General features: G+C 45.1%; 2 protein-coding genes and 4 non-coding genes across 7 annotated transcripts; 5 read left to right on the forward strand and 1 right to left on the reverse strand.

Annotated features, from left to right (window-relative positions):
- The first annotated feature begins 618 nt into the window (after nucleotides 1-618).
- LOC121592478 lies at nucleotides 619-2,495 on the forward strand. The gene is made up of 3 exons (XM_041913953.1): nucleotides 619-761; nucleotides 1,264-1,709; nucleotides 1,790-2,495. Exons 2-3 carry the CDS (start codon nucleotides 1,325-1,327, stop codon nucleotides 2,215-2,217), a joined length of 813 nt encoding a protein of 270 aa, XP_041769887.1. The 5' UTR covers nucleotides 619-761; nucleotides 1,264-1,324; the 3' UTR covers nucleotides 2,218-2,495.
- A 12,907-nt stretch (nucleotides 2,496-15,402) lies between these two features.
- LOC121592939 lies at nucleotides 15,403-16,376 on the reverse strand. 2 transcript variants are annotated; one of them, XM_041914879.1, is made up of 2 exons: nucleotides 16,230-16,376; nucleotides 15,403-16,079 (listed from the first exon to the last, which is right to left on the reverse strand). In XM_041914879.1, the coding sequence occupies exons 1-2, from the start codon at nucleotides 16,269-16,271 to the stop codon at nucleotides 15,543-15,545; spliced, it is 579 nt and encodes a 192-aa protein (XP_041770813.1). In that variant the 5' UTR covers nucleotides 16,272-16,376; the 3' UTR covers nucleotides 15,403-15,542. The 2 variants fall into 2 exon arrangements, with proteins under 2 accessions (XP_041770813.1, XP_041770812.1); XM_041914878.1 differs by having other exon boundaries at nucleotides 16,158-16,376.
- Nucleotides 16,377-16,491: 115 nt separating this feature from the next.
- On the forward strand, nucleotides 16,492-16,563 carry Trnam-cau. The gene has a single exon. It is a non-coding gene; the product is annotated as a tRNA-Met (tRNA).
- A 3,843-nt stretch (nucleotides 16,564-20,406) lies between these two features.
- Trnam-cau lies at nucleotides 20,407-20,479 on the forward strand. The gene has a single exon. It is a non-coding gene; the product is annotated as a tRNA-Met (tRNA).
- A 1,353-nt stretch (nucleotides 20,480-21,832) lies between these two features.
- Trnam-cau lies at nucleotides 21,833-21,904 on the forward strand. The gene has a single exon. It is a non-coding gene; the product is annotated as a tRNA-Met (tRNA).
- A 572-nt stretch (nucleotides 21,905-22,476) lies between these two features.
- Trnam-cau lies at nucleotides 22,477-22,549 on the forward strand. Its single transcript has one exon. It is a non-coding gene; the product is annotated as a tRNA-Met (tRNA).
- The last annotated feature ends 3,206 nt before the right edge of the window (nucleotides 22,550-25,755 follow it).

Consider the following 25,755-nt stretch of genomic DNA (forward strand, 5'->3'; position numbering starts at 1 on the left):
AAATAGACCCTGCCAGCGCCTGCCCGGTCGGTAGTGTGAATAATGACATGATTAATCGCCACAAATTGCGCCACAGCCTCGGCACTACCGCAAACGAGCGCACCAAGTGCCATTCGGGCGAACCGTCTCTCACGGTAGCGCTGCGCCGATTGCCACCGGGAATCGGCGCTATATGTTGCGACGAGCATAGCATGGCACATAGGCCTGCCCTCTATAAACGGTTAATGGCGTGTGCCCGGTGGCTACTACACATCTCGGACGGACGCACCGCGTGATTAGCCTTCCCTGTTTCCATCGCAATCTATCCCCGGGGCGATGGTCAAGCTCATAATTTACTACTAAATAGTGGCGCGTATGGAATGAACTGTACGTGATTTTTTGCTTTCTACCCGCGATTATGATCCAGCAGAATGGTTTTAAGTTTAATATTTCATCATTTTTATGTTTTTAAAACATAAATAAATCTTCTTCATAACATTTTAGCACATTTTATCGTACTTTGGTTCGCGTTGGCGAAGTTCACGCGAACGTAAACAGATCGAATCAACGAACCGGCCGCTATAAACCTACGCAGCTTGAAAGTGACAGCGGCGCTCCGGCACGGCCATTCTGTCACTCGGTGGTTGTTTTGAGCAGCTGCGGCAGCGTCTTGTGTGTTTATCTTTGTGGTAAAAATATTGCATTCTGTACCGTTTTTCGAGTGCAACGTGGTATGGAAATACGTTCCTGAGCTTCGTATGAACCTTCGCACGTTAAAAGTGGTAAGAAAAACACGGTGCCAAACAGTGCGTAGGGAGCGTGAAAAGGGAGTTCACCACGGGAGCGTGTGACGGAGCTTTGACGCTGCTGTAAATGCCGGTCGTCGTAGCGTAGAGAAGAATGCTACAAGCTGGTTAGGGGCTGTTATGAGCTAGTTTTTACGCTCTAATTGCCTGTTGATAATGAATCAATTTACAATCTAAGTCCTTTTAGTGAGCATTGCACGTTGCAATGATTCTATTTTCTTGTTTTGGTTTGTTTTGATTTGTTTTGTTTACATTTGATGTTACCTTGAGAGCATTATGACCTTGGCGGTCAGGCCGGCTGATGCTGCATGGTAATGGTTCGTCCAATTTAAACACAATTACACTCATTTTTCACCAAATAAGCTGTGAAAATGACAAAAATCTAACACTTTTTTTTAATTCTATTTTCTTTTTTTCTGAAATTTTCAAAATTTTGCTCTTCCTAATTGAGAATTTTTGGTTTTTTGCTTCATTCTAGTTTTAATAAAATATCTATACCAATCGCCGTACAAGTTTATCGCCTGCCTTTTGACCACAAAATGCCTTTCGCAATAGTGGAGGCACATGATGCGAGCGATGCTAACAAACAGCTCTACGTTGTGCCGGAAGGATGGCTTTTGGATACGGAACAAATGGAAACGATTCTACTGTGGCCAAGGTGCAATGGTCTAGAAATGTACAAACTGTTAACTGACGGTGAAAGTGTGGCCAACACCAAGTGGATAAAGATGAATTGCACAGTGAAAATGATTAATATACCGAACCTATCTGTTGCACATGGCCATGTTTCCAAGCTGAAAGGAGAATGCATTGAACCATCGGAAGACACTGCTTTGCAAGTAATTCAAAAATGTCCAACGCCTTGCCCCATGGAAGAAGAATGCTCGAACGTACCTTGCGAAGAAGATATCAGTGAGGAAAAAGGTAAATGAATTAAATAACATCACAGTTTTTAGCATTCAATAATGTCTCCATTATAATTTCAACTGCCTTTTTATCAATAGCTGAATCATCCTTTTCCAAAACTCACACAAAAACAATGGAAATTGCACCAGGATCGGTGCGTACAATATCCGAGAAAGATTTCTACAACTTTCTACTAAAAGTTAATCAAAAAATCACCCTGCTGGAGGCGTTGGTTCACAAAATTACTGATAAAGTGGTTTACCTCGAAGCACAGGCGCAAATGCTCCAAAGCCGACTCAATTCTCGAACTGCGCCAAAGCAGCCCATGATAAGCGATATGGACTTTAAGCAAATCGATTGTTTGCAGAGCCTAGAAAGCTTCAACGAAAAACTACTCGACAAAGAGTATCAAGACAAAATGTACCAATGGCTAAACGCGCAGATTACCGAAGTGAAGAGCGAAAACCGCATGACAGAGGCAATCGATATACTGTTTACCAAGCGGTTCATGACAAAGTGCAGCTGAACGGGGGTAGGGCGAGGCAGCGAAAAGATCGCCATGATGCGTATGGTCAACATTAGCAAGCTGTTTCGGCGCATCGGCACTACCGCGAGTATAATCGTGAACCAGCGGATGGTGATGCTGTTTTTCATGAAAAAGCTCCGGAACGCCGTCCGCCGGACTGAGATGAAGCATCTGCGCCGTAGCACTTCGCATAATGTTCGCTCGCACAAGGTAAAGACCGAAAGTCAATAAAATGATTACCTCCTAGCGTCGCTGCAGGTTGCCGTACTGTTATTTTACACATCTTTTGTTACATTTATGTTTGATTGCTTAGTGATGACATTTCCTGGCCCAATGCACAATAGCGAAAGAAAGCGTTGAAACTTAAAAACGGTACACGCCGGCAACGACCATCATCATCCGTCCAGGCCAGCTAGCGCATTAGCAACGATAATTATGATTACAAAAGACACAAAAACAAATGCTTTATCCGCTCCGCAGGGGAAGAAAACCGAAGGGGGGAGGGTTGTAAGCGATCCCGAGTCGCTCCCCATTACACGGCGGCACCGCGAACAAGCAACGCGCTTGTAAACGATTAACCGTCAAGCAACGCGGCAGCACACAAACAACGTACCTTGGGGAAGGGTCGAGGGTAGATGATGGCCCGGTTAGTCCATTTAATAGATGATTTGATTTATAAACGCCCAGCCATTTATTATTGCGCTTGCCGACCTGTGCCGGACGATGGTGCGGCGCTGATCGATCTTTCGCGGGGTTTTAGCGACGAAGCGACGGCGTACGAAGACACTTGACGCACCACCGGGCGGATGATCTGCGCGACCAGGAAAAGCGGGACAAGTGGGGCGAATAAAATCATAACTCTTTACCGCGCGCAAACGGCGCAAGAGAGCGACAAGCGAGAAAGGAAGGTATAAATTTTCTTTATTAATGCGCTTAATGAGCGCAGTGAGGGGATTATACGGGCGATGTGAGAACTGTGTGAAGAGCGACAAGAAGCCTTTCGCTTTGCGCATTTACACACCGCAACCCCATCGTCGTAGAGGATTTGTGTGTGATGCTGCTGCAAGGTGTGGTGCCAGCTCAGGGAAGGAATTCGCCTGCAGCTGGGCGTTTGGGAGAAAGTGTTAGAGCGTGGCAGGGATTAGTGAATGTGATCGAGCTTTCAAGTGCACGGCGAGAAGAAATATATCCAGCTGGCAGCTGGGAAAGGACAAAAAAGTTCGTAAATGAGCGGCTTTAATCGACCATTACACGTTTGATGATAGCGATTAGGGATTTTATAGTGAAGTATTATACTTAGTGCATGGCCGATTGCTCGTGAAATAGGGATCTGTTCTTGCAAGTTACTCAAAAGAAGAGGTAGAGTGCAATCGTACCGTAACCGCGTAAAGTTAATCTGGGTTTTTTTCGTGAAATTATCAAAGATTAATCCTTATCAGCATTGTAACTTTGGTTCATATAAGACCTAAAGCAATGATAAAAACGTGATTACCTTCTTCGAAGCAAAGGGCGCAAAGAGTGTTGCGTAAGCGAGATCACCAGCTCTAACCGATGGCCCCTTTCCACAAGTTTAGCTATTTTCCTATATCCGCTTCCTTTGCCGCATGCTTATTAATTATCCCGCGCCTATTAGTGAGTCATTAAAGCTCGACAGAAACTTCATTTAACGGGGGAAAATATTGCCTCAAACGGACGTTCCGCAATCATCATCCACCCAACGGGCAACAAACTAGATCGGCGGTGGGCAAAGGCGATCGTCACGCTCGTGTCATCCTTCGGCTAGAACGGTGTGACTAGAGCCACTTACTCTGCGCTGACGCCATCTCGCTAATGCGGCTCATTTGTTTGACGATGCATTAATTGGCGATTGCCGGGCGTTCGAACGTTCGAGCGATGACGATGGTGATGATGATGTTGCACTTCACAACCCACTGATCCCACAGGCCTATCAACAATCGATCCGCGGGCGGTGTTTTTCGACCCCTCCCGCGTACCTCACAACACCACTAGACAAAACTGTACAAACTGTCGATAGTTACCGGGTCGTTGATGGGATGGGTTGGGGCATATTGACAAGCCTTCGCCGAAACCCCTCTCCAACACACTTGACGGCCTATCGAGCACGCGCGAACCCATTTATTGCTTTATCGTGCAATTTCAAGGGGCACTTGGGGAGTGGGCATCAGGGGTTTTGAAGGTACCCGGCGCACTTGTGCAAAGTTTATTGGACCTCTGAGCGCCGCCACTCCTGGGAAGCCTCGAGTGGCCCCAGAGTACAGTTCATTGAAAGTTGCACATACAGTAGTACATATGCAGTACAGCTAGTCCAGCCGGCAGCAGTTACCAACCATCACCGATGTATGTGCGCTTTGGACAGGGTGCCACTTTCGAGTCCCCCCTCTTGGACGAAGTCTCTCTATCTCTTTCTCTACATTGTCATTGGCGGCGGTGGCATCCGTGTCGACTTTTGTGTCAATATTTACTCTATCCGGGTTGGTAACTAGATAAAGCGGTTATTGGCATACCATTTGATGGGGGCTTTTCTTCTAAAGAGTCATGCCGCCGGGTGTTGGATAGCGTGCTGATAGACGGCACGGGTCAGGAGAGTGATGTAAGAACGTTTACAGCTTTACAGGTACTTGTTGATTTCTAGTAGATTGACGATTTATCAATGTTAAGGTAGGATTTGTATTAATCAAGCTTTAAGAAATTAATAATGGATTTGGATACTTACCTCTAAAGTGCTGGCGATACCGACGGTTAATCCTAGCACTTCTGGTGAAAGATTTAACGTCATCGACCCTAGAATTAGATCCCGATATTACTTAGCGTTGAGGATGTACAAGAGAGCTTGAAGGTATGAATCAATCTACTAATCTGTTCAGCCTATCGGCGCATGTAGATCTAACTGGGTGTACAATAAAAGTGCTATTACTATGTTTTTAGGATTTATTTGAAGTATCTCTTTAACACCAACTTAATCTCAATCTCAAATCGTAATTGTAGCTTAAATTTTCTAGAAGTATCTAGACCAGGGATCCTCAAACTTTTCGTTTGTGAATCGCATTAGTTCGTAAATAACATTCTCCAGGGTCATTTTGATTAAACCCTTTGCAGTTTTGGTGAACGAGATTTAAACCTCGTTTTGTTAAGAACATATTCAGTGAATGCATGAAATTTATACAGCTTTTTATCATCGAACCTTGATTTTCATATTGAAAACTTAAAAATGAAATTGTTGATCAAATTAGTTGAAATAACAGACTATTTTTATCATCCTAAAACCATAACGAGTCTGGTCGCTGTCAGGAGATCCCTAATCTAGGCCATAGATAACAATCTGGACCGTTCTACAAGACATCTATATTTCCAATCGCAACAACAAAATATTGAAGATATCAATATCGTCCTATTATATCCTAAAATATTGCGCTTAAAAGCCCCTCAAAACCCCTAACATTCATAAAGCGATCGTTTACCTACCACCGATCGACCCTAATTTATAAGATCGCCTCGCTTTTAAGTACACCAAAGTCTACGTTTTCGACTGTCTCTACAACGCAATAACACCAACCTGCCGCTCTTCACAACCAGCTATCAATTTTTATGTTCAAGCAATTCAACCCGCTACTATAATGGTCGTCCCCTATGTCCCCTATCAAGAAACGTTCCCAGGCTTCGATCTACTCGATCGCCAGCAAAATCACGTCCACGGAAGGGAATGCCACGTTCGTACCTACTACTCCTCAGAAAACCAGTCAAATTAATTGCTCATTGCAAACCGATCAAAACACACTGGACGGACTCGGTTTTGGGAGGAACTAAAAAAAAAGGCAGCTTGGCACATAAATTGCACCCTATACCATGCACACACATGCACACAAAACTGCTTACGAAAAAAGCCAACAACTCCAACTCCATTTACCGGTGTCGAAAAGATCGTGTTCAAATTTACGTTATCAATTTGTATGATAATTAATTAGCACTTCGAAACCGCCGGACGATCGCCGTGCCACAATGGCGTGGCGGTGTCCTAGTGCAAGGGCATCTTCGCTCTCCTATCCCTCATTCCCCCTCCCCCACCTCCTACGAAAGAGCCAGGAACGGAGTTTTTATAGGCGAAGAAGCTTTTCGGAGCTGTTTGGTCCGCCGGCAGCGCTAAATGGTGTGGGAATGCTAATTCAATTTATCACCTTCATTTTCATTAACGAGCGTGCCAGGAACACACACACACACACATACAAACACACATCTCGGTGAGAGCGGTGTGAGAAGCTGTGGTGAGTGGTTTGAAATTGATTTTTTATCGCCCATCCTACCTCCCCTAAAACAAAACCAAAATAAACCGCCGCAACGGAGCAATAAGAAAGCACCGGACCACTCCAGAAACGGGGCAAACGGTAACACACACTCACACACACACACACACACACACACACACACACACACACACACTACCTCATCTTCATTAGAAAGCTTTTGCGCCGCCGTCACTGCGTTTTCGGTACGATCAATCCGCATTAAATGCAACAAAGTCAGCTCGATGACAACACCCGAAATGCAGCTGCCGATGAGCGGTGATGCGTTTTTGTTTGCTGGAATGCCACAGGGAAGGGGTGAGGCTATAATTTCACCTTTAATGTGCATTCCCTCCATATCGAACTAAAGCTTCCCAAGGCCCAACGACGGCGGCGATGGGACTGATTTGCGTTTCATGCGCTTTTTAGCGCAGCAGATGGAGAAAAGTGGGACGGATCATAAAATAATGATAATGCGTTTTTCATTTCACGCCTTCCGTGCGCGCGGGTCGCGAATGATGCACACAGCGACCGGTGTCATTAATGTTGCCGCCGCAGCGTACGAACCGATGGATGTTCTGTGTTTTGGCAACCGGGAAATAACCAACAACGCATCAAGGCGAAAGTGTAAAATGCAAAATAAATTAATCGAAATGGAGTCAAATATTTCGGTTTGATGGTAATCACTTCCCTGTCGATGTGTAAGGTATATGGTAATGCATGTGCATTCGTTGCATCGTTCCAGGTTTGCTGGTTGATGCTTTTCTGCCAAATATATCCCATAAACGCTATGTTTAAAATTGATTCGACAATATTTTCCAAAAAAATATTCCAATAAGTTTCAATGTTTTTATTTTTTATTTAACTAAAAATGAAGATGGGAGCTTAGAAGCACCAATGTTACATTTTGCTGCAGTTTCAAGATCCATTCATCCAGCCGATCAACACAACAGAATCATATTTTAGCGTAATGGTATGAAATTTAACATGGCAAGATGTTACCCTTCACTAACGTTTTTCCTCTCTTTTCCGAGGAGTAAAATTTAAATTTTTAATGCTTAACACACTAACGTTAATTATAGCATCACTTTCCGTTTTATAATACTTTCGGCATAAGGGAACAATTTTCATCCCTTTTTTTGTTCCTTCACGCACCGCGCTGCATGGGAAAGTCAACTCAGCGCCATTCTTAACGGCTTGGGCACATGTAAAACAATGAAGTAACAATACCTGCAGTCAGAGGAGCTGAAGAATCTTGTACAAGCCCCGTGCAACGGAAAACCGCCGTTCGATCATTAATCAATTACATAATTTATCACTGCACCGCGTGTCCGAAGGGGTGTGGCTTGGTGAGCAAACCGATTTTATCTTCTCGATCGCACACCCGTAACTGGTGCACTTATGCTGCAGCATCGTGACGACAGAAAACGCTCCAAAGCCACCGGCCTCCCTACGCCCATTCTCACGATGAAGAGCTTCAAAGGCGCGGCCGTGTGGGTTGTGATCGCTCGCTTACGGTGCAATCGATGCAGCAACGGTGATCATTAGCGACTTAACACCTGTATACGAGTTTCATTGCATCCCGGCGACGAGATGATAAAATGTAACAATTTCGGCATGAGATCATCATTTGCATACTCGCCACTCCGGGGCTGGAATGGAACGGGACTATAAAACCATCATTCGACGCGATCGGCCTTGCCTTGGATCGGGAGCATTCGAGCGCTCGTTTTATTGGCGGAAGGAAGCGTTTGCGTTGCACATCTTTCACTCCGAAAAGCGCCTCCGAACGATGGTGTAATGTGTTAACTTTATGCTTCTTTTTATTACCTCGCGTTGCGATGATGTGTTTGGACAAACAGGTTCAAAAATGCATTTAAACCCGCTAAAAAATGCGCTCGATAGTATGTGATTGAGGAAAAGAACCGATCCCCGAAATCGCGATCCCCTCATCATAGGACATCTTCCCAATGATGCTGCCTCTTTGTGCAACTAGCAACCTGCACAAGTTTAACATAAAACTCGCATTTAAACCCAACAAACATTGTCACCGTTATCAGCCGATTAATTGCAAACGCAGTTAAACCTGACAGCGGACCCTGTAGTAGCTTGTAGGCGCGCTTTCACCACACTTAAAACACAACCACACCCAAACCCTAAACGGCCTTGTTCCCGCAGCATGAAGCATAATCGGTTTTAACGGCGACTAAACACTGCCGGCTAAACGGCCCCGAAAAAAAAACAAAACGGCTACCCATGTAGTGTCGTGTCGTCGCACCCGTCCCGTTCACGGGGCGCGATTAATCCGAAATAAATCTTCCCAACAAATGGCTCTGACCTTCCGTGCCCGTTGCACGAGTCCGAGTGGCCACAGTTGCCGAAAATCGTGGCTAGGCGTGTGACGATTTATGCTTCAAACGTGTACACACACCCTGATGACGCGGCTCACGACCGTTCTAAAGCCAATGATCATAAACTACGCACGCGCTAGCCTTAAAATCGCATCTCATTTTCTGGGGGAGGGCGAAGATCACGCGAGATCACGCGCATGATCACAAACCCCAAAACGGTGTGGACACGTTCAAAAAATCCTTTCCCAAGCAATGGGTTCCTGGCATTTTTACCAAGAAATAGGCTTTTTTGTCTTCTAATATCTCCGACAACCAAAAAACATACGCACCCACGAAACGTAAACTAATCAGCGAGGGCAAAGCGACACACAACTCAGGAAGTTTTGGAATGAATTAAAACCTCACCTTCTCGGACCGCCTAATGGATGGAGAGGAGAAACAAAAAGCATGCCTTCGACAACTATGCGCGATCTATTTGGCGCTTGCTATCTTAACGATCTTCGGCGCAGGTTCTGTCCTTCTTCTAACGCGATGTGACAATCCTGCCAATAAAACGCCTTAACAGATGAGCCTTCCATCAGGCACGTTTCGTCGCCAAACGGAGGGGGTGTGAGTAGCGCATTACAATAAGTCACCGGCAATACCGCGACTAGTTCCAAAATGGTCCCGCTAGCATAGCATAGGAAAGGCAACCGTTCCCATACCGGCAACCGGCAAAAGAAACGGTGAATGGTAAAATGTCACCCGCGCAGGTCAACCGGCGAGGCAAATTATAGTCGACCCGTAAATTATGGTGCCCATTATCGCACCCCCACAAGTCCAATCCCCCCAAAAGTGCGGCAAAAGTGCACCGGGCACCGCGTGGCAGGTTACCACTGAACGAAAGCTGGCTCCTTGGCGCTTCACACGCCCACAGCCTAGGCGGTGCTCCAACTGGTACCGTTTGATTTGTTTGAAAATGCTTGCCCTGTTTCACCTCGCTTTGCTGTCCACTTTTGTCTTTGTATTTGTATCTGCTTGTTCGTTTCATCTTTGCCTACACCCCAGACACCACCCCAGCATCATTAGAATAATAATCTCGCTGGACTAATAAAATGGGCTGACGTACACAGGCTGCTGCTGCTGATGCTCATCCGTGGTCTCGTACCGTGTGCGACGTGTGGCATAAATGAGTGTTTCTCGATAAGGCTCCGACACGGTTCCGACTACCGATAAAGCACAGGGCGGCAAACATGAAGCTTCGTTTTAGTTGGATGTTTCGATGGGATGAAGAGATAGAGGAGAAGAGAGAAGAAATGTCGTACAAGTGGCCAATTTTGAGGTGACTCAAGTCTAATGATCGCAGTATATCGTTGCTGATGATGACCGAATTGAAAGAGAAGTGGAAAAGCTAATTTTTTTTAAGTAATAAAAATAGTCCTTCGAACCGGATTCTCACAATTTTGTACCAGTAGTTTCGTCTTACGGGTAGTTTTAAGATAAACTCACAGTTCAAGTATATTGAATTGATTTTGATGTGATTAAGATATGATTTTTATTTAACAATTTCATCCATTCCGAATTGTGCAGAATTTATTTGAAATTAATCATATTAATCATTAATCAGTCATAATCAATCAATAAACGTTAAATGCCACTTTTTGTCATTTGAACTACTGTTTGAACAACATGGAGAGCTGCTCCAGTAATGACAACTTCTATTAAAAAACGTTAATTTTGCAGATACGTCTGCTATGGAGAATATGTCTGCGGAAAGCTATCGCATTTAAGTGGAAGTTTATGATACCGATGCTCTAGCTGAAGTTTATGGAAGCGTAAGAAAATATGGTCTAGTAGGCCGTATCATTTAATTTTGATTCTGATAAAAAAGTACTCAAAAACACTGAAAAATTACATTATTCTTCACCCGATATATCTCAGAAATTTCTCGATCAATTGATTATCTGCTCTGGTCGGTGGAACCGATACATGCATGTTGATGCTACAAACTTATTGGAACTTCTAATAATTTTCGTACCATTTTGCTATGTCTCTTCTTCTCTATCCTTCAAAAATCCTTTAAATTTGATGTTATGGTAATTATCACACCTTCTCATGAAATTTTACTCGCTTCCAACTAACTGCATTTGCACTAACACAATTCTCTTACACGGCGGCAAAGACATCGGGCCTCAGATGACGGATAAGGGCATCACAAACAACGCTTGGAAAAATCTCCGTTCCACGTTTGCTGCTCCTATCAATCCTACCCCCTTTCCAAACCCACCCTATCACGACCATGTTACTACAGCCCGGTAATTGTGGCAATAAAAGCTACCTGATGTGTAATTACGGCTACCCCACCCGGCCACAAATCGCGGACGCGCGTGCACATCAAAAGAAAGTAGCGGGTGCGGTCGGGTTGCGGATGCGGACATTTGCACAAACGTGCCGGTACGCACTGCCATGCAGCTGCCGGTGTGCTCAAAATGCGGCACAAGGTCAAAGCGGAAAGACGGCCAAAACTTCGTCACTGCATTCGGTAAGGGGTTTCACGTCGAGCCGTCGACTTTTGAGGTTCAATTTTGGAGCAACGCTTCGTGCATTACGATTACAACTCTGTTCTGTTTGCCATGTTATGAAGCAAACTGTGGGAACATTATTTTAAGTATTTAATATACCTGAAAATAAGTCTCCAATTTAGCGTGTATTTTTAAAAGACTCTGCTCTATCTCTCGCGTGCAATCATTTTTAATTAATTTCCCTACATTAGCAATCGTTGAAGCTTCTTTCTAATGGACGGAATATTTATCACTTGGCCGAAAGCTTCAACCAGCGTCTCCGCTCAAAAGCTTCCCTCCTGATTACAGGTGTTTAAGCACCAGTTCACTAATCATAGGATAGAAAAATACCACCGATAAGCCAACGGCATCCCAAAATACATTCGCTCAAGGCACTCGGCGTTTTAGGCTTTTGCCGCCCGGAGCCGAAAAAATTCCTTTAGCCAATCTTAAATGCCATCTTTTCAATTGCCTCACTCTTCTAAATGCTCTCTCTCTGCGGGCTAGTCGTGTAGCATGGCAATGTGAAAATACAGCCCACCAAGTACCGAGCTAATCTAATCGGCCACTTCCCGTCCACCCAGCCTCCAGATTCCCCGGGTAGCGCTCAACAAACCGGCCCGCTCGCACGCTTTCGGGCGCCGTTTGTCACATAATCTACTTTTCAAACATAAACTTGGCTTCCTTCACCTTCCCCGTGCCTTCTAAACACATCATCATCACCGTCGTTGGCCGGGCTTCGAACGGTCCCAGTTAGCAGCATTTTCCCATTACCGCGCAACGGAGCTTATCGCAAAACCGTGCGCTGCCGGTGGAGCAGAGCCCGCTCCAGGTGAAACAATAATGTGTAGCACTCCATTTCGTCACAACAAGTGGCACCGGCATTCCAGTTTTTCCCACACTTCAAACATTAGAGGCCTTCCCGCTCCTGGTAGCGGGACACCGTTGAGCTTCCTTTTGATGTCACCAGCTGCGGACTGCGGGGGAAAACCGGTCGAAAGTTATCACAAACGCGTCCATATTCCCCGACTTTGCGGTGGCAAAGTGGCAGTGTTGTCCCATTCCAGGCTACACCTTCGGCACTCGTGGGACACATTCTCTAGGGGAGGATGTTGTGTTGATCGTGTGATGTGTATTTGAGCGGCACGGGGTTTAAAGAGGGAAACATATTTAGATAAATTATTGATAAAATATTAATTCCTCTACGACCCAGGGATCGACAATCTTCTACAACGAGAAAACAGTCAACTGCGATAGAAATCAAAATTTTAAAAAGATACAATCTAGAAAAATGTGATTTGTGGAATGATTTAAGCTTGATTCACCTTTTCAGCCATGTTTTAGCTCATACTTCTGAATTATTTTATAAATCTATTGCGCTTCAGCACCTCAAGAAACACATTTGATGAAGCTTTGTCGAACACTGTACCAAGAGGATTAACGTTTGACTGACCAGAAGGACATTTCAGATTCATATTTTTCTCAATCGCACTGTTTGTAGTGCTGAGCGATGTATTTCGTTTGAATGGAAAGCGCTAGATGTTTATGTCTATTCAAATGCGTTTCTGCCATTACCGGTGCAGCAGATAATGCAATTTATTTTGTTTAATTACAGCAATTTAAATTTAAAGGTAAAAAAAAATTAAATGATGAGTTTCTGCTTAGTACTTGAAGAAACACGAAGAACAAGGTAGATACGAATACAAACAAATTAAACAATACGAAACACCTTAACTTACCAACAGATCATTCAGTTTTAATCTTGAAAGCTATATTGATACAGGGGAAAAAAGTAAATAAAGTGCACTCCACTCGTTAGAATCCAGCCAAACATTCCAAAAGTCCAAGAGCTCGAAGGCAGAGCGCGCAAAGAAGATCATTAGTCTTCCATTCCCCACCAAAGAACAGTATGCGCTAATTTTCTAAAATCGTTCTGGATCGGTCCTCCAATTCGGCTGGTGGAACAATTTGCTAAATTACCAAATTAGAAACCCGCGGTCAACCTTCAGTTTGGGATCGCAGCTGAGGATCGCAGTTGTATTTTAATTAGCAATCGTACCCGCCGCCCGTATTCCAACCCGCATCGAACCCAATCGGGGTTTGGAGATTTCGTCTTTCTGGAAATTAATGCCACATCCTATCACATCTCCATGTCATCAAATTCATTAAGAGATTTCGGTGTGTCTGCGATGCTTTTATGCGCCCATTCACTTCCACTCGACCTGAGCGGCGCGCGCGCGCTTAGAGCTGGTGGCAGTAAGAGGGCAAAAGCGCGAGAGAAATGTGCGTCATTGAGCACCTCGCGATCGGGCATGATCGAGCGCGCCTGTCGTAACACTGTCACATGGAGGGCCAGTGTTTATAATCTGCCTCGCCCCGCGGCACCCTGCAGATACCTATCCCATTCCCATTCGGTCCCTCAGAAATGAGGCTATCTTTTCAATGAGTTTGATTTCGAGCCGAGTGACACAAATCCTCGGAGTGGTGCCCTCCCGGGGATTCTGGCCGCATTGGGTCGCTTTCGGCGAACGCCGGACGATAATCGGGTCCTTTCGGCGGCGGCACACCGGGGTCCGTTAAACCGATTTCCCATGCCTTTCAGCGTGCGGGACACCGGAAAGCTGGTAGGCAGCAGTAGGTAATTTTCTTCGCCTTAATGCATGTCAACATAACCTCCGAAGCGGTAGCTTTTAACGCCCCTGCCTGCCTCCAGACATGTTGCGGTTTTGCGCCTGAAGTGGACGATTATTGCTGCTAATCTGGGCAGGACTTGATCGAGAAACTCGGGCTCACCGCGAAGTTGGTGGAATTTGCGAGAAGGGGAGGAAAGCATTGATAAACGGACGACCGTTAAATACCACCTGCTGGGATGAAGAGTGGGGTAGCATCAATAAGAAGCGAGCAAAAGATCGAGGAATCTGAAATGTTTGCCACTCAAAATGTCACCCGAAATTCTGCCGATGGGTGTAATTTTACTTACCTTAAATTTACGCATTAGTGTTATCATCAATAAAGCTTTACCGCCCGAACTGTGGTTCCGTAGAGTTTCGGCAAAAGGCAATGGGGTCATTTTACATCGATTTTGTTTGTTGTGTTTTTGACCTTTCCTTACGAAACATTCGTACTTTGAATTGGTGAGATGCGTTCATCAACAAGACTGAGTACAATGAGAACTTAAAGCCCCAAAACACCAAATTTCCTCTGTTGAAGAAGAAAGAAGGTTAAGAATTCAGAAAATACAAAACCATGACAAAATGCTAGTAGATAAGAGCCATTTTTGGAGAGGATGCCAATGTAACTTCAAAAGGGAATGGAATATCCAGGATATCTCGATGCATAACTCAACACATGAAGCCTGAATTAATTATTTTGTATTAAATGCACGCCGGAGAGCGTTTAATGCCTGATTCCCCCAGTGTCTGTATCATTGCTTTCAATAATGAAGCAATCTTCTCATCCCACAGTGGATGATGCCTCAATGACTTCTCAATGATGTACGCGTCTAGACACGGGTAACACCCAGTCCAGACCACGCACCAGTTGTCAAAGTTTAAAAATGAATTCCACCGTAACGTAACAACCAACCAAACAAATGGAATCGATACCCTTCGCAAGTCCCATTTACGGAGAATCTGACATCCCAGGCAAGGTTGGTGGTTCATGATTTGTCGTGTCGGGGCACCGACGGTAATGGATTGTGAAAGCAATACCATCCAACGAACATGACTTCTTCGCCAAATACGTACTCAGCCGACGAACGAGAGCAATCCAACCGACCGACTCAATGTTACTTTCAGCCGTCAATGTTGATTCATTTCGTACAATATCGTTACGGATCGCTTTCGTCACCCACAACACAAAGATAATCCCACTACGTGTGAACCCGGACAGCTTTTACCATCATTGCAGCTGACAATGAAGATGATGATGTTTCATATCTTTTACATTTAACTTGCGCCTTGGTGGGTGGAAGAATTAGGCAACACTTCAGGGCGATTTCCATTGAGGGAGCATTTCCACCGTGGCTCCTGTCAATGCTGAACTTCTATTTGATTAGAATGTAGCAATAAAACGTCAGTAACGAATAAAACGACTGTTACAAAAGACACAAGCGATCGCTCTGCCCACCCCTCACACTATTCCAACGTTTCCATATCCTTCAATCGCTCCACGAGATCACGAATTTCGTTGAGCAGCTTCATGCGCGTCTGCTGCTTGCTCGTCTCAAACAGTTCCGTGTGTAGTACTTGTAAATTTTGCTCTCGGTGCGGCAACAGACCACGATCTCCATCGGGATGCAGCTGTTTGGTCAAATCTTCCGCAGCTTTAACGGGTTCCATCATCAGCTCTGGTTCTGGCACAGTTTCACGCACCGCTTCGGAGTCCAACTTCGCACTATGTGTCCAATTTTGTTCGATTTTCTCGATCGATTCGTCAATGAGCCGCGTTACTTCCTCTTTCAGCTCGGACAGAACCTTCGCAGCGCTACAGGATACGGTCGGATTAATGGACGGAAGCTTCGGTGTGCATCCCTGACCGTCCGAATCGCTCAGCTCGCTGAGAGTGTCCGAGACTGGTCGCTTGGTTTCCTCCTTCGATCCATAGCATCCACCCGAACGTTCCTGCTGGTGCTGTTGAATCTTTCGCATAGTTAACCACCTATTCGATGGCGACTGTGAAAGGAGGAAAGATGAAAGGGCAACAGGATTGAAATTAAATCACTCCAACACAACCGTTTAGCAAACTCTCACATCCGTCCGTGACACTTTCGGTAGATCCTGCTGCGGGGCGGAATATATGCGACCACCGTACTCCACAATTACCTTTTTCCCGACCGTTCGGATAGGATTAACTGTGGTCTCCATCGTATACAGCACAAAACCGAACAAACGATGCGACCGGATTGCTGCGGCGAATGTGTAGCTTCGCCAAGCCTGCTACGAATGGGGGCAGAATAGAAATTGGTGTTGTCGTTTGAAAAATGTTCTTTTGAAAAAGGACAAGAATTCGCCTTCTTGGATTTCATAAATGATGCAAAAACTGGATACTGGACGAACATTTTATTTTTATCCCAAACATCCACAGAGCAGAGTGGCGCAGTGGAAGCGTGCTGGGCCCATAACCCAGAGGTCCGTAGATCGAAACTACGCTCTGCTAATATCAGACTAAAGAGAAGCATAACGCATTCAAAGAATTTCAGTGGTTATCAATGTGTTCTCTTCTTTTTATCTAAAAATTATGAAAAGTTGCTTAAAAAATGAAAAAAGGGTATTTTAATTATTAAACATTTGTTGAGGGACTATTTCCAAATACTTAATCAAAAATGCATCAGACTGTACTATTTTAGCTTAAGTAATTATTTTTGTATTAAAAACTATCGGAAGTTTTAGACTGATATGATAACTATAATGCAGTAATGTAAAACATGCAATATCTTATAAACATAAATTTTCAATATCCCGAAAGTACAATCGTCTTGTCGGCAGTGACAGATCGATGGTAATCGGGCTGCCCAAAAGTAAAAGCCCACCACCACCGCGCTCCACCAAGAAACCCTTTCCCCCTGCCCCACCGCTTCTCACTAAAATGAATCGTGATTGCAAACTGGAAGCTCACCACAAGAGCCGAACAATCACTCGAGGCAAATTGAAAATGCACAACGCCCCAGCACGCCGCGCTGGAAGTGGAAGCAGCTTACCGGCGCAAAACCACCAGGACCAGCGCATCCCCGTGCGTGCGTATCCCTTTCCACAGACAACAACAACAAAAACTAGCGTCTTGTTCATAGGCACCCGTCGCTACAATACAAATCCCACCGTCATAGCAACGAAAAACCCCTCCGCGCAAGCTAACTGACAAAAGGAAACGGTTGCGGATTGCGAACGAACAGCAGCAGCAGCATCCGCAACCCAAAAACCGCAACCGCAACCTCGGCGATCAAAAAAAAAAGGACGTAAAGAGCACGGTGTGGTGAGGGAAAATGGGTTCGAACAACAACAATAACACACGGAACAGACAACAACACACAGCAGAAGAAAAAAAACTGTTGCACATAAAGCATCCCTCTCGCGCGCAACATTCATTCTCTGCTCTCCCTTACCCCCTTGGCAAAGAAGAGAAAAGAAATCGCAGCCTCCTTAATGACAGCAAAAAGATTTCGCTCGAAAGGTGCGCGACGAACCCTCGCGCGCGTGTGTGCCGACCAACGGACACGAAAAGCCACCGCGAAATATCATCAGCAGCAGCCGCAAAAGAGAACAACGGAGCAGCGCAACCAACAACAAAATTCAATTCCTTCCTTCTGCCCCAACCAGGCACGATCCTTTCTTCCGTGCATTCCTCGCCCTTCCAGATCACTGCCGAACGTCCGAATGGGGTGGTGGTGGGGTCCGTCTGCTGTCCAAGAGCGAAGCGACAGGCACGAAAGAGAGTGACGAAGTAGAGTAGTGGATAGAGGGAAAGGCAGAGAGAGAGAGAGAGAGAGTGAAAAGGGAACAGCAAACGAGTCATCTTAGAGGCCGTGAGAACGTTTTGCGTTCGCGAGTTCCCAGACTCGTGCTCTTTCGTAAATTGCACGCGTCCCAAACCCCCTGTTTTCCCTACTCCCTACTCCCCAATGATCCCACTCTCCCACCCCTCCGTCATTTCCAATCGAACTTTGATCTCGAACAAACCCCGCAACAAGGGGAAGGGGTAGGATATATAAAAAAGGAGCACGAACTGGGTGGAGCAAGAGAAAGAGAGAGAGAGAGAGAGAGAGAGAGAGAGAGAGAGAGAGAGAGAGAGAGAGAGAGCGAGAGAGAGTCTCTAGAGTGATCGTTGGCGGTGATCGAAAAGGGAATCCGTTTTCCCTGCCCCCTTCCCAAACCCCGCGCAACCCTTGTGAGGCGCGCATTCCGTCTGCGATCGCGCGCGTGTTCAACAATGGCACAACCGGTGGCTTTCTGAAGGGGTTCGGAGGGTGCAGGTCTACTTCGGGGTTGCGCGCCGGCGTGTGTCTGAGCAATGTGTGCCTGCCATGCCCTACCTAACCCCACCACACCATTCTCTGCTCGATCAATCTGTCCGTGTTTTTATTTGCGCTCGCAGAAATGAAGGCGAAGCGAATGGAGCGAAGAGAAAACGGGGAGAACTTTGCCGCCCCATGCGCCTTATGCTGCTTGGGATGTGTCGCTGACCGTCATCTACCATTTCTTCTCCTTCTCCTTTCCACACGATCGCGCGAGCGCGCACACACACACACACACACCAATCGAATGGATCGAAATTGAATGGGAAAGGATTCAGCCCGGTGCCGCTTGTCGCTTCCAGTACACGAACGCGTGTGCGCACGCTTCCAATTTCGAATGCGCCACACCGCGGCAGCCTCCCGCTTGTGTTGCGAGTGTTGCGCCACTCTGGCACGATCCGGGCGCAAGCTATATCGCGCAGGAAGCTCTACGTGGCGGACGTGGGATTTGGTCGGACCGGTGGGAAATGAATCACTCACGTTCGGGACTACCTGATCGCCGGTGCCAGCAGGAGGGAGCTGTAAGGAACACGAAATAAGAGTGTTGAAGTTAAGTAAATGAACGAAGTACAGTGTTGGATGTTATTTTTAATTTTAAAAATCCTTGAAAATCATTTAAACATTTAATAATAAATCTTTTTTGCTGTTTTTGCATTCTGTTCTTAGATGAATATTAATTTTATTTAATATTTTTTGACCGTACATCAAGTCAATTGAGTTCGAATAATTAAAATATTTTTAATGAGTTTTTTTAATCAGCCAAACTACAAAATCCGGTATTTCAACGTTATATCTGATTAAACTGCCAAATTGCAGAAAGATATACTAGAATAGTGCTTCATTTTGTGTATGTTTATCAAGCAAACGACACTTTACGATCAAATGCGATATGAATTTCAATCATTACTCAATCAAAATGCAGACAGTTTAATAGGATTTTTCAGTTAAATTTTGAAAACTGCTTCATCTTGTGATTTACTTGCTCACATTCCCAACACTACTGTACTCATTCTATCTCCGGTACGTTTCACGAGTACACGCCAAAACTAAGATACCAATGTCACAGCAAACAGCATACCACGCGGATGAAGTGATTGGTACCGGTGCCAACGTGTGTGTGTGTGTGTGTGTGTGTGTGTGTGTGTGTGTGTGTGTGTATATGCAGGTCAGAGAACTGGCATGTCCGCCAGCCACTTACGGCAGCAAGTTCAAATTACCCCTCCTGCTTCATCTGTGACCACCACTTCGCCATCAAACCTTTCCCCACCCCATTCAACTATAATCTAGCATCGAGAGCCCGTATATGTTCGTGTGCATGTACGACCCCCATGTACGTCCCATGCTTTGCTTGCCGGCTACAACACAAAAAAAATCCGGGGGCACGCGCGCTCATTCGTAAGATCATCGCGCGCATGAACGATTCAGCGTAGCGCAATTCACTCCGATCAGACGAAGGATTACGAAAGGCAGGGGGAATGCTGAAGGGTTTCTGAGGTCGAGGAAGGGTATATCTTCTTTCCCAGGCTTTGCGACCTGTGTCGGTGGAATGGCGCACGCCCGGCACCCTCAATCGTGAGACCACTTCTCGGAGAGCGGGCGGCAGTAGTGGTCTTGGCACGATCTGCGATCTTGCGTCTCGGTTCCTCCAGCTACTCCTTCCACCCATCCCCGTAACATCCGAGAGTGACCCAGGGAGAGATTATTATAAGAGGGAACGAAGCCGTCGACGAAATCTACGATTTGCTTCACCTATGTCTCGCCTCCTGCCTGCTTCCGGCAGGGTAAGCTGCCTTATAAAGTTATTCATATTATTATCTAATTTATATATACGATGGAAATTGGTGCTCACGATTTGCACATTGTTGGGGCGCCTTGAGAGCGATGGGTGGAATTATGCCAAACGAAGAACCCAGGGGACATTTCCTGTAAAGACAGAATGTAGGGTGAGAATAATTAAACTAATTGAAAAGAACTTCTCCCTCTATAAGCTTGCCTCGATAGCGCAGTAGGTAGCGCGTAAGTCTCATAATCTTAAGGTCGTGAGTTCGATCCTCACTCGGGGCAGGGAAGAAAACTACTTTTATTAGTTATTATACTTAAAAATATTTGATGATCGGTTTTACTATACAATCATCATTATTATCATTTGACTTTGACTCTTTGTCTAATGACTAATTTGTCTGACTAATGGTTTCTTCAACACCTCATGCATTTATTCGCATTATTACAACAAAGGGCTACACGCGATACTTCATTAAAAAACGCCCATCTCCACTAGTGAACCTTCTTGCTTTCTTTCATAAACACAGTTTCATTATTACCGAACGTAAATTAAACCCTGTCTCACGGGCGGCTCCCCAGACGGGAATGAAACACTTGGGCGGTGTCGTCCGTTGTCTTTTGTGCGAGCTTAGAAAACATGACAGCTTTACGAATGCCGACCGATGCCCAAGGCGACCTCACGTGATAGTCGCGTCTAAGGCACCCGAAAACCGTCACCGTCCATTGTGGCCGACGTGAGCCAACACGAACCACACCAAAAGCCAACCGCGATGCAGGGCACGACCCAAAACTTAGCTCATGCAGCGCAGCAAGAGCAGACGGTGAAGACGGTTCTTATCTCGTGACCGCGCACGACAGACAAGCGCTCCGGCGAGTTTTCGCAAGTCAGATTACGATAACGAACGGGTCGGCCAAACGGGCCCGATTGGACCCCTCTAATGGACAAACTCTGTTCGTGAGTGAAGACTTCCACCAAACCAAGCCTACACACGCCCCATCGTGCTGCTGCCATCTACCTAATGCAAAGGGCTCTCTCTCTCCAGCTGCTGTTGGCCATTGCTGGCAAGTGGGCGTTGCATGACCGAAGCACAGAACATTCCGACACTTTTCTTTGACCGTGACAGAAACCATCCGCAAAGCAATGGTTTCGAGATCGAAAAAGGCCCCCTCATCAAATATTTAGGGTTCATAAAAAAAAGCCTCGGCGCATTCTGGAGGCTGGACGGCGCGCAACTGGAAGCTGTCAGAGTGCGTAAGAGCATCCTTTTACGAAGGCCCGGACTGCCCAAAAACGGAGTGACTCTATCTCGTGCACTGCATCCAATGGGGGCTATCTTAATCAGATTGTGCGGCTTGTAATTTAATGCGCTTTTTGGCACTTTTTGGCAACGCACGTGTCTGGTCGCGATCGAATGATAAAAAAAGTGTAGTGCAAGCGACAAAAGCCCTTAGAAAAGGCAAAAAAGGCAACATTGGTGTTATTCTATTTTCAAATAAATACATAAAAACAGCAACTACATCGTGTGTACGCATTCGATCAGAACAGATAATCAGACATGCGCACAGACAGGCTAAGCAAGCGGTAATAAGCGAGAGGAGCGCTTATAAATACATTTAACTGACCACTAGGCATGAAGCAGAGTGGCGCAGTGGAAGCGTGCTGGGCCCATAACCCAGAGGTCCGTAGATCGAAACTACGCTCTGCTAATTGGCTAGAGTTAATATTTTTGTGGAGAGCATTTCGTTTACGTTTAAATAATTTGACAATAAAGGTTGCATAAAAAAGAATGAAATAATTGATGTGTACAAAACAGTTCAGTTAAAACAAATAATCGTAACATCGATGCTATACTAATTCCATCCAGCCGAAAACTGATCATATAGTTCAAAATCAAAACGGGGGGGAATGATTGTTGAGCGGAGCTCTTCTATGATTAGGTAAATAATGGTTATCATCAACCTGTTCCGCATTTATTTTTTCCCTACTAATAGAATAATATAAGAAAGATATTATATTATTACATATTAATTAAATCTTATAAATTTTCACGCATTTAATAAAAATAACTATTTGGTATAGCAAAAAACTACACAAAATTAAATCTAATATTGACATGAATAAATATACACTGACATATTAAATTAAACGATTTAAATTAAAAAACGTATAATACTTATACTTTTATAAAAGTTAAGTAGACTCATGAAAAATATTAAATCAAATTATAAAAAAAAGTTCATATCCACCCGATTCTTGACTAGCTAACGTCATATCACAAGCCTCGATAGCGCAGTCGGTAGCGCGTAAGTCTCATAATCTTAAGGTCGTGAGTTCGATCCTCACTCGGGGCAGGTTTATTTGTTTATGTTTTTATGTTACCAATTGTTTAAGTTACATTTTTACCAATTATATGTGTTGATGAAACAAAAAAGAAAAGCAAACCTTAGCACCAACCCTGTGTTAATTCAAGCGATGCAAAAGCACCACTGTCTTGCATTTTTCTACACAAAGAGATGTTTCAATTAAGAACACGTCGCTTTTCCAGCAAACGAAACTGAGCGAAACTCGCGCAACCCGTTGCAAGCGGCAGCACAAAAAAAACACGCACTTCAAAGTGTATGTGGTACACCACTAGCTAGCAAGCGTTCATAAATTTATGACAGCTTCCAAAAGTAAATCGGCAACCGGTCCGGTCATCGGCGAATGCACGCCGGTCCGCTTTGAACTTTGCAACCTGGGACTGCCTCTGAGCCGGTTGCCATCTCGCCCGAAGTACTGTCCGTCATAGTCGAAGGGGGTTGGTTTTATGATTACAACCAATGCCGCCATGTTACAACAGAGCAAACCGGCGTACATTTTACGATACGGATAGCAGTAACCGCACGTCAATCCATAATTTATGCTTCTCGGGTGAGCTTTCGGAAGCATTTCACGTAATGTTGGGACGAGCGGCTTGCTTTGCTGGAAGCGCTGAGCAATGAGCTCTGCAAACGTATTTGATTTATATCTTTTCAACTGAATGCTAGCTATAGGCGGAGAATGTAAATACGGAAGAATTAAAACAAAAAGTAATCTACAAAGCGCGTTCTTCCGCGCACTTTATGCATCCGTTGCTAATCCGTCAATTTTTTTTTTTTTTTTTGCACTGGTTTATAACTAAGGTAAAAGCAAAGGTTTCAACAAAAAAAGATGAGCCGGGAGAGTTAAAGACAAAGGGATGAACACGATATAAAGATGTTTGAAGATTCAATTAGGTTTCTGCCGCATTTGCTTCATTCACCAAACAATCTGTGCGTGCTACGTTCTGGCACACTTGCAATTTATACGCCCGAGGCAATTGGAGTACAGTTTCATGAATTAAATATATCTTTCTCTCTTATCTCCCGATTTTTTTCCTGATTTATTTATCAACTCTTTATTTTATTTTTATTTTTTGTAGCTTTTCGGAATTCTTTCATGTTTTGGGATTCGTTTTTGGCAAAAAGCACAAAATCCCACTTTTTTATACCATCGAAAACGAAAGCCAGCCCAGCTGCGAACTACCCAAACTTTTAAACGAAATTAATTCCGTGTTTTATGGCTACCTCACGCTTTACACTGGGATCGTTCCACATTTCACAAGCTGTTAAAAAATACCACATATCCTGCAATAACCAGTGCATTCCTTTATTTCCTTTGCTTACTCTGGCACACTAAAACTTTAGCCACACTAATGGTGTTTGACTTCGCACCTGATTGCATTACAATGGCAACTGAAATATTGCCCGAATGGGAAACAAAAACCACCCCGAACTACAGTGCACAGTGAGCGGTAAACCACTTTCTCTTACGCGGACAACTTTCCACCGGGTTGGAAGTTTACCGGGAAATCAATTATTCGGCAGCAATTAGCGGGAACACTAAGAGGGATATTAAATTGTTATGTGTAATATGGCAGTGTATGCGCACCTGTGTGGCAAGCGATACTGGTTGCTATCGAGGCTCGAAAAAAAACATTAATGATTTCCCACGAATCGTTAACATTACTTTGCTATATTGATAATAATAATAATTCCGCAACCGGATCATACCGTGGAGAAAATCAATTAAAAATAATTATACGGATCCGTATTGGTATAAAGCACGATTCGTGCATTAAAACTTACGACGCGTAAGTTTGCAATGTTTATGGATAAAAGTAAATTTTTATGTACTCTTTTATCTATTAATACATTTTTGTTCCTTTGCACTTAAACTAACCCTTCGTTGGTATACTTACACCGCAACCTTCACAATCGACATATTGATTGCTCCCAATCACTCACTGCCACTCGGCACAGTAAATGAACAATCCAGGGCCTTACGTGTTCTCCACCATCACCACCACGTGTCCTTCAAACCGACGGGGAGGTGCATACAAAACTCATGCTGCCATATAAATTGAAACATTACACGCGCGGACACGCTTACGGGCATGCGGTACAGCTTCCCGTGCCTAATCAATAGAACGCGGCACACTATTGCAATGTACAAATTAATCACAATTTGCCTGCAATTATAAACCCAGCGTGTGACGGGCAGGTTGGCGCTCATAATGCAAGATATCCCTTTTGCTCCTGCGCGGTACCAGCTGCATGAGCGTTCAGCCTACCGGTCTATATAAAATCACAGTGTGCTACAAACCCGCCCCGAACCGTCCGGAAGACTGATTCGTTTCGTGACTTTCGAGACACGAGAAATCGCGGATGGAGTGAAAAGAAAAAAGGCAACCCACTGCACCGTACCGCCTACATGGTCGAGCACGCTTTTTTTCTTTTCCTTCCATTCTGGGGTTGCAGTGAACCAAAAAAAGGCCTAAAATCGTGCCGGCCACGGAGAATGCGATCGATTGGAACCCCCTTTTTTCTTTCAAGCCCCCCTAATCTGGTAGCAACCGATCGGGAAGGAAAGGGCGACAACCGAAGTGCAACATGCAACCTACACACACCCGCGCACGCGCGTTTGTCCCTAGCCTCACTTGCCGCCTTTCCTACCCATTTTATTGGGACATAACCGCATAATAACCTTTTAATTTTCACCTAACTGCCAACAGTGATATTCTAAATCACACTCTATCTGCAATCATTAGGCGTCGTTAGCGAGGTGATTTATTACGATGTCGCGCCCGATCGTGTCTTCGTGTTGTTGTATGTGTGTGTGTATGTGACTATGCACACACCAGGGCAGGATAGATAAATCTGTCCCGGGGAACGGTTAGCTTTCTGCGCCAACCGGCAGGAACGTCCCGACGGGTGGCCACACGGTACCACGTAGCGCAAACACCAGACATCGGCGCGCCATCTTGCTTTCGATCTTGCGGCAATCCACCCACCGCAATCGCCCAGTCACACCGGGGAAGCTCCTAGTAGGGCAGGCGAGGGAATAAATTACTATCGAATCGTTTAATCTATTAGCCGCGTGTTGCCGCCTGCCTAATGATGGAACGCTGGCACTGCACGGGACCGTAAAGGACGTGCTGCAATGTGTGCGCACCGGGCACACGATCGTGATCGTGATTCGCGACTGATGTCGTGGCCGG

Source organism: Anopheles merus, chromosome 2L (genome assembly GCF_017562075.2).
Source record: "Anopheles merus strain MAF chromosome 2L, AmerM5.1, whole genome shotgun sequence".
Lineage (NCBI taxonomy): Eukaryota > Metazoa > Arthropoda > Insecta > Diptera > Culicidae > Anopheles > Anopheles merus.

What these genes read in the sequence shown, in the direction of transcription:
- LOC121592478 (XM_041913953.1), top strand. Translation starts at nt 1,325, where the DNA reads ATGCCTTTCGCAATAGTGGAGGCACATGATGCGAGCGATGCTAACAAA. An exon ending in AGATATCAGTGAGGAAAAAG is followed by an intron (nt 1,710 to 1,789) that starts GTAAATGAATTA and finishes TTTTATCAATAG; the next exon opens with CTGAATCATCCTTTTCCAAA.
- LOC121592939 (XM_041914878.1), bottom strand. Translation starts at nt 16,271, where the DNA reads ATGGAGACCACAGTTAATCCTATCCGAACGGTCGGGAAAAAGGTAATT. An exon ending in CGAAAGTGTCACGGACGGAT is followed by an intron (nt 16,080 to 16,157) that starts GTGAGAGTTTGC and finishes CTCCTTTCACAG; the next exon opens with TCGCCATCGAATAGGTGGTT.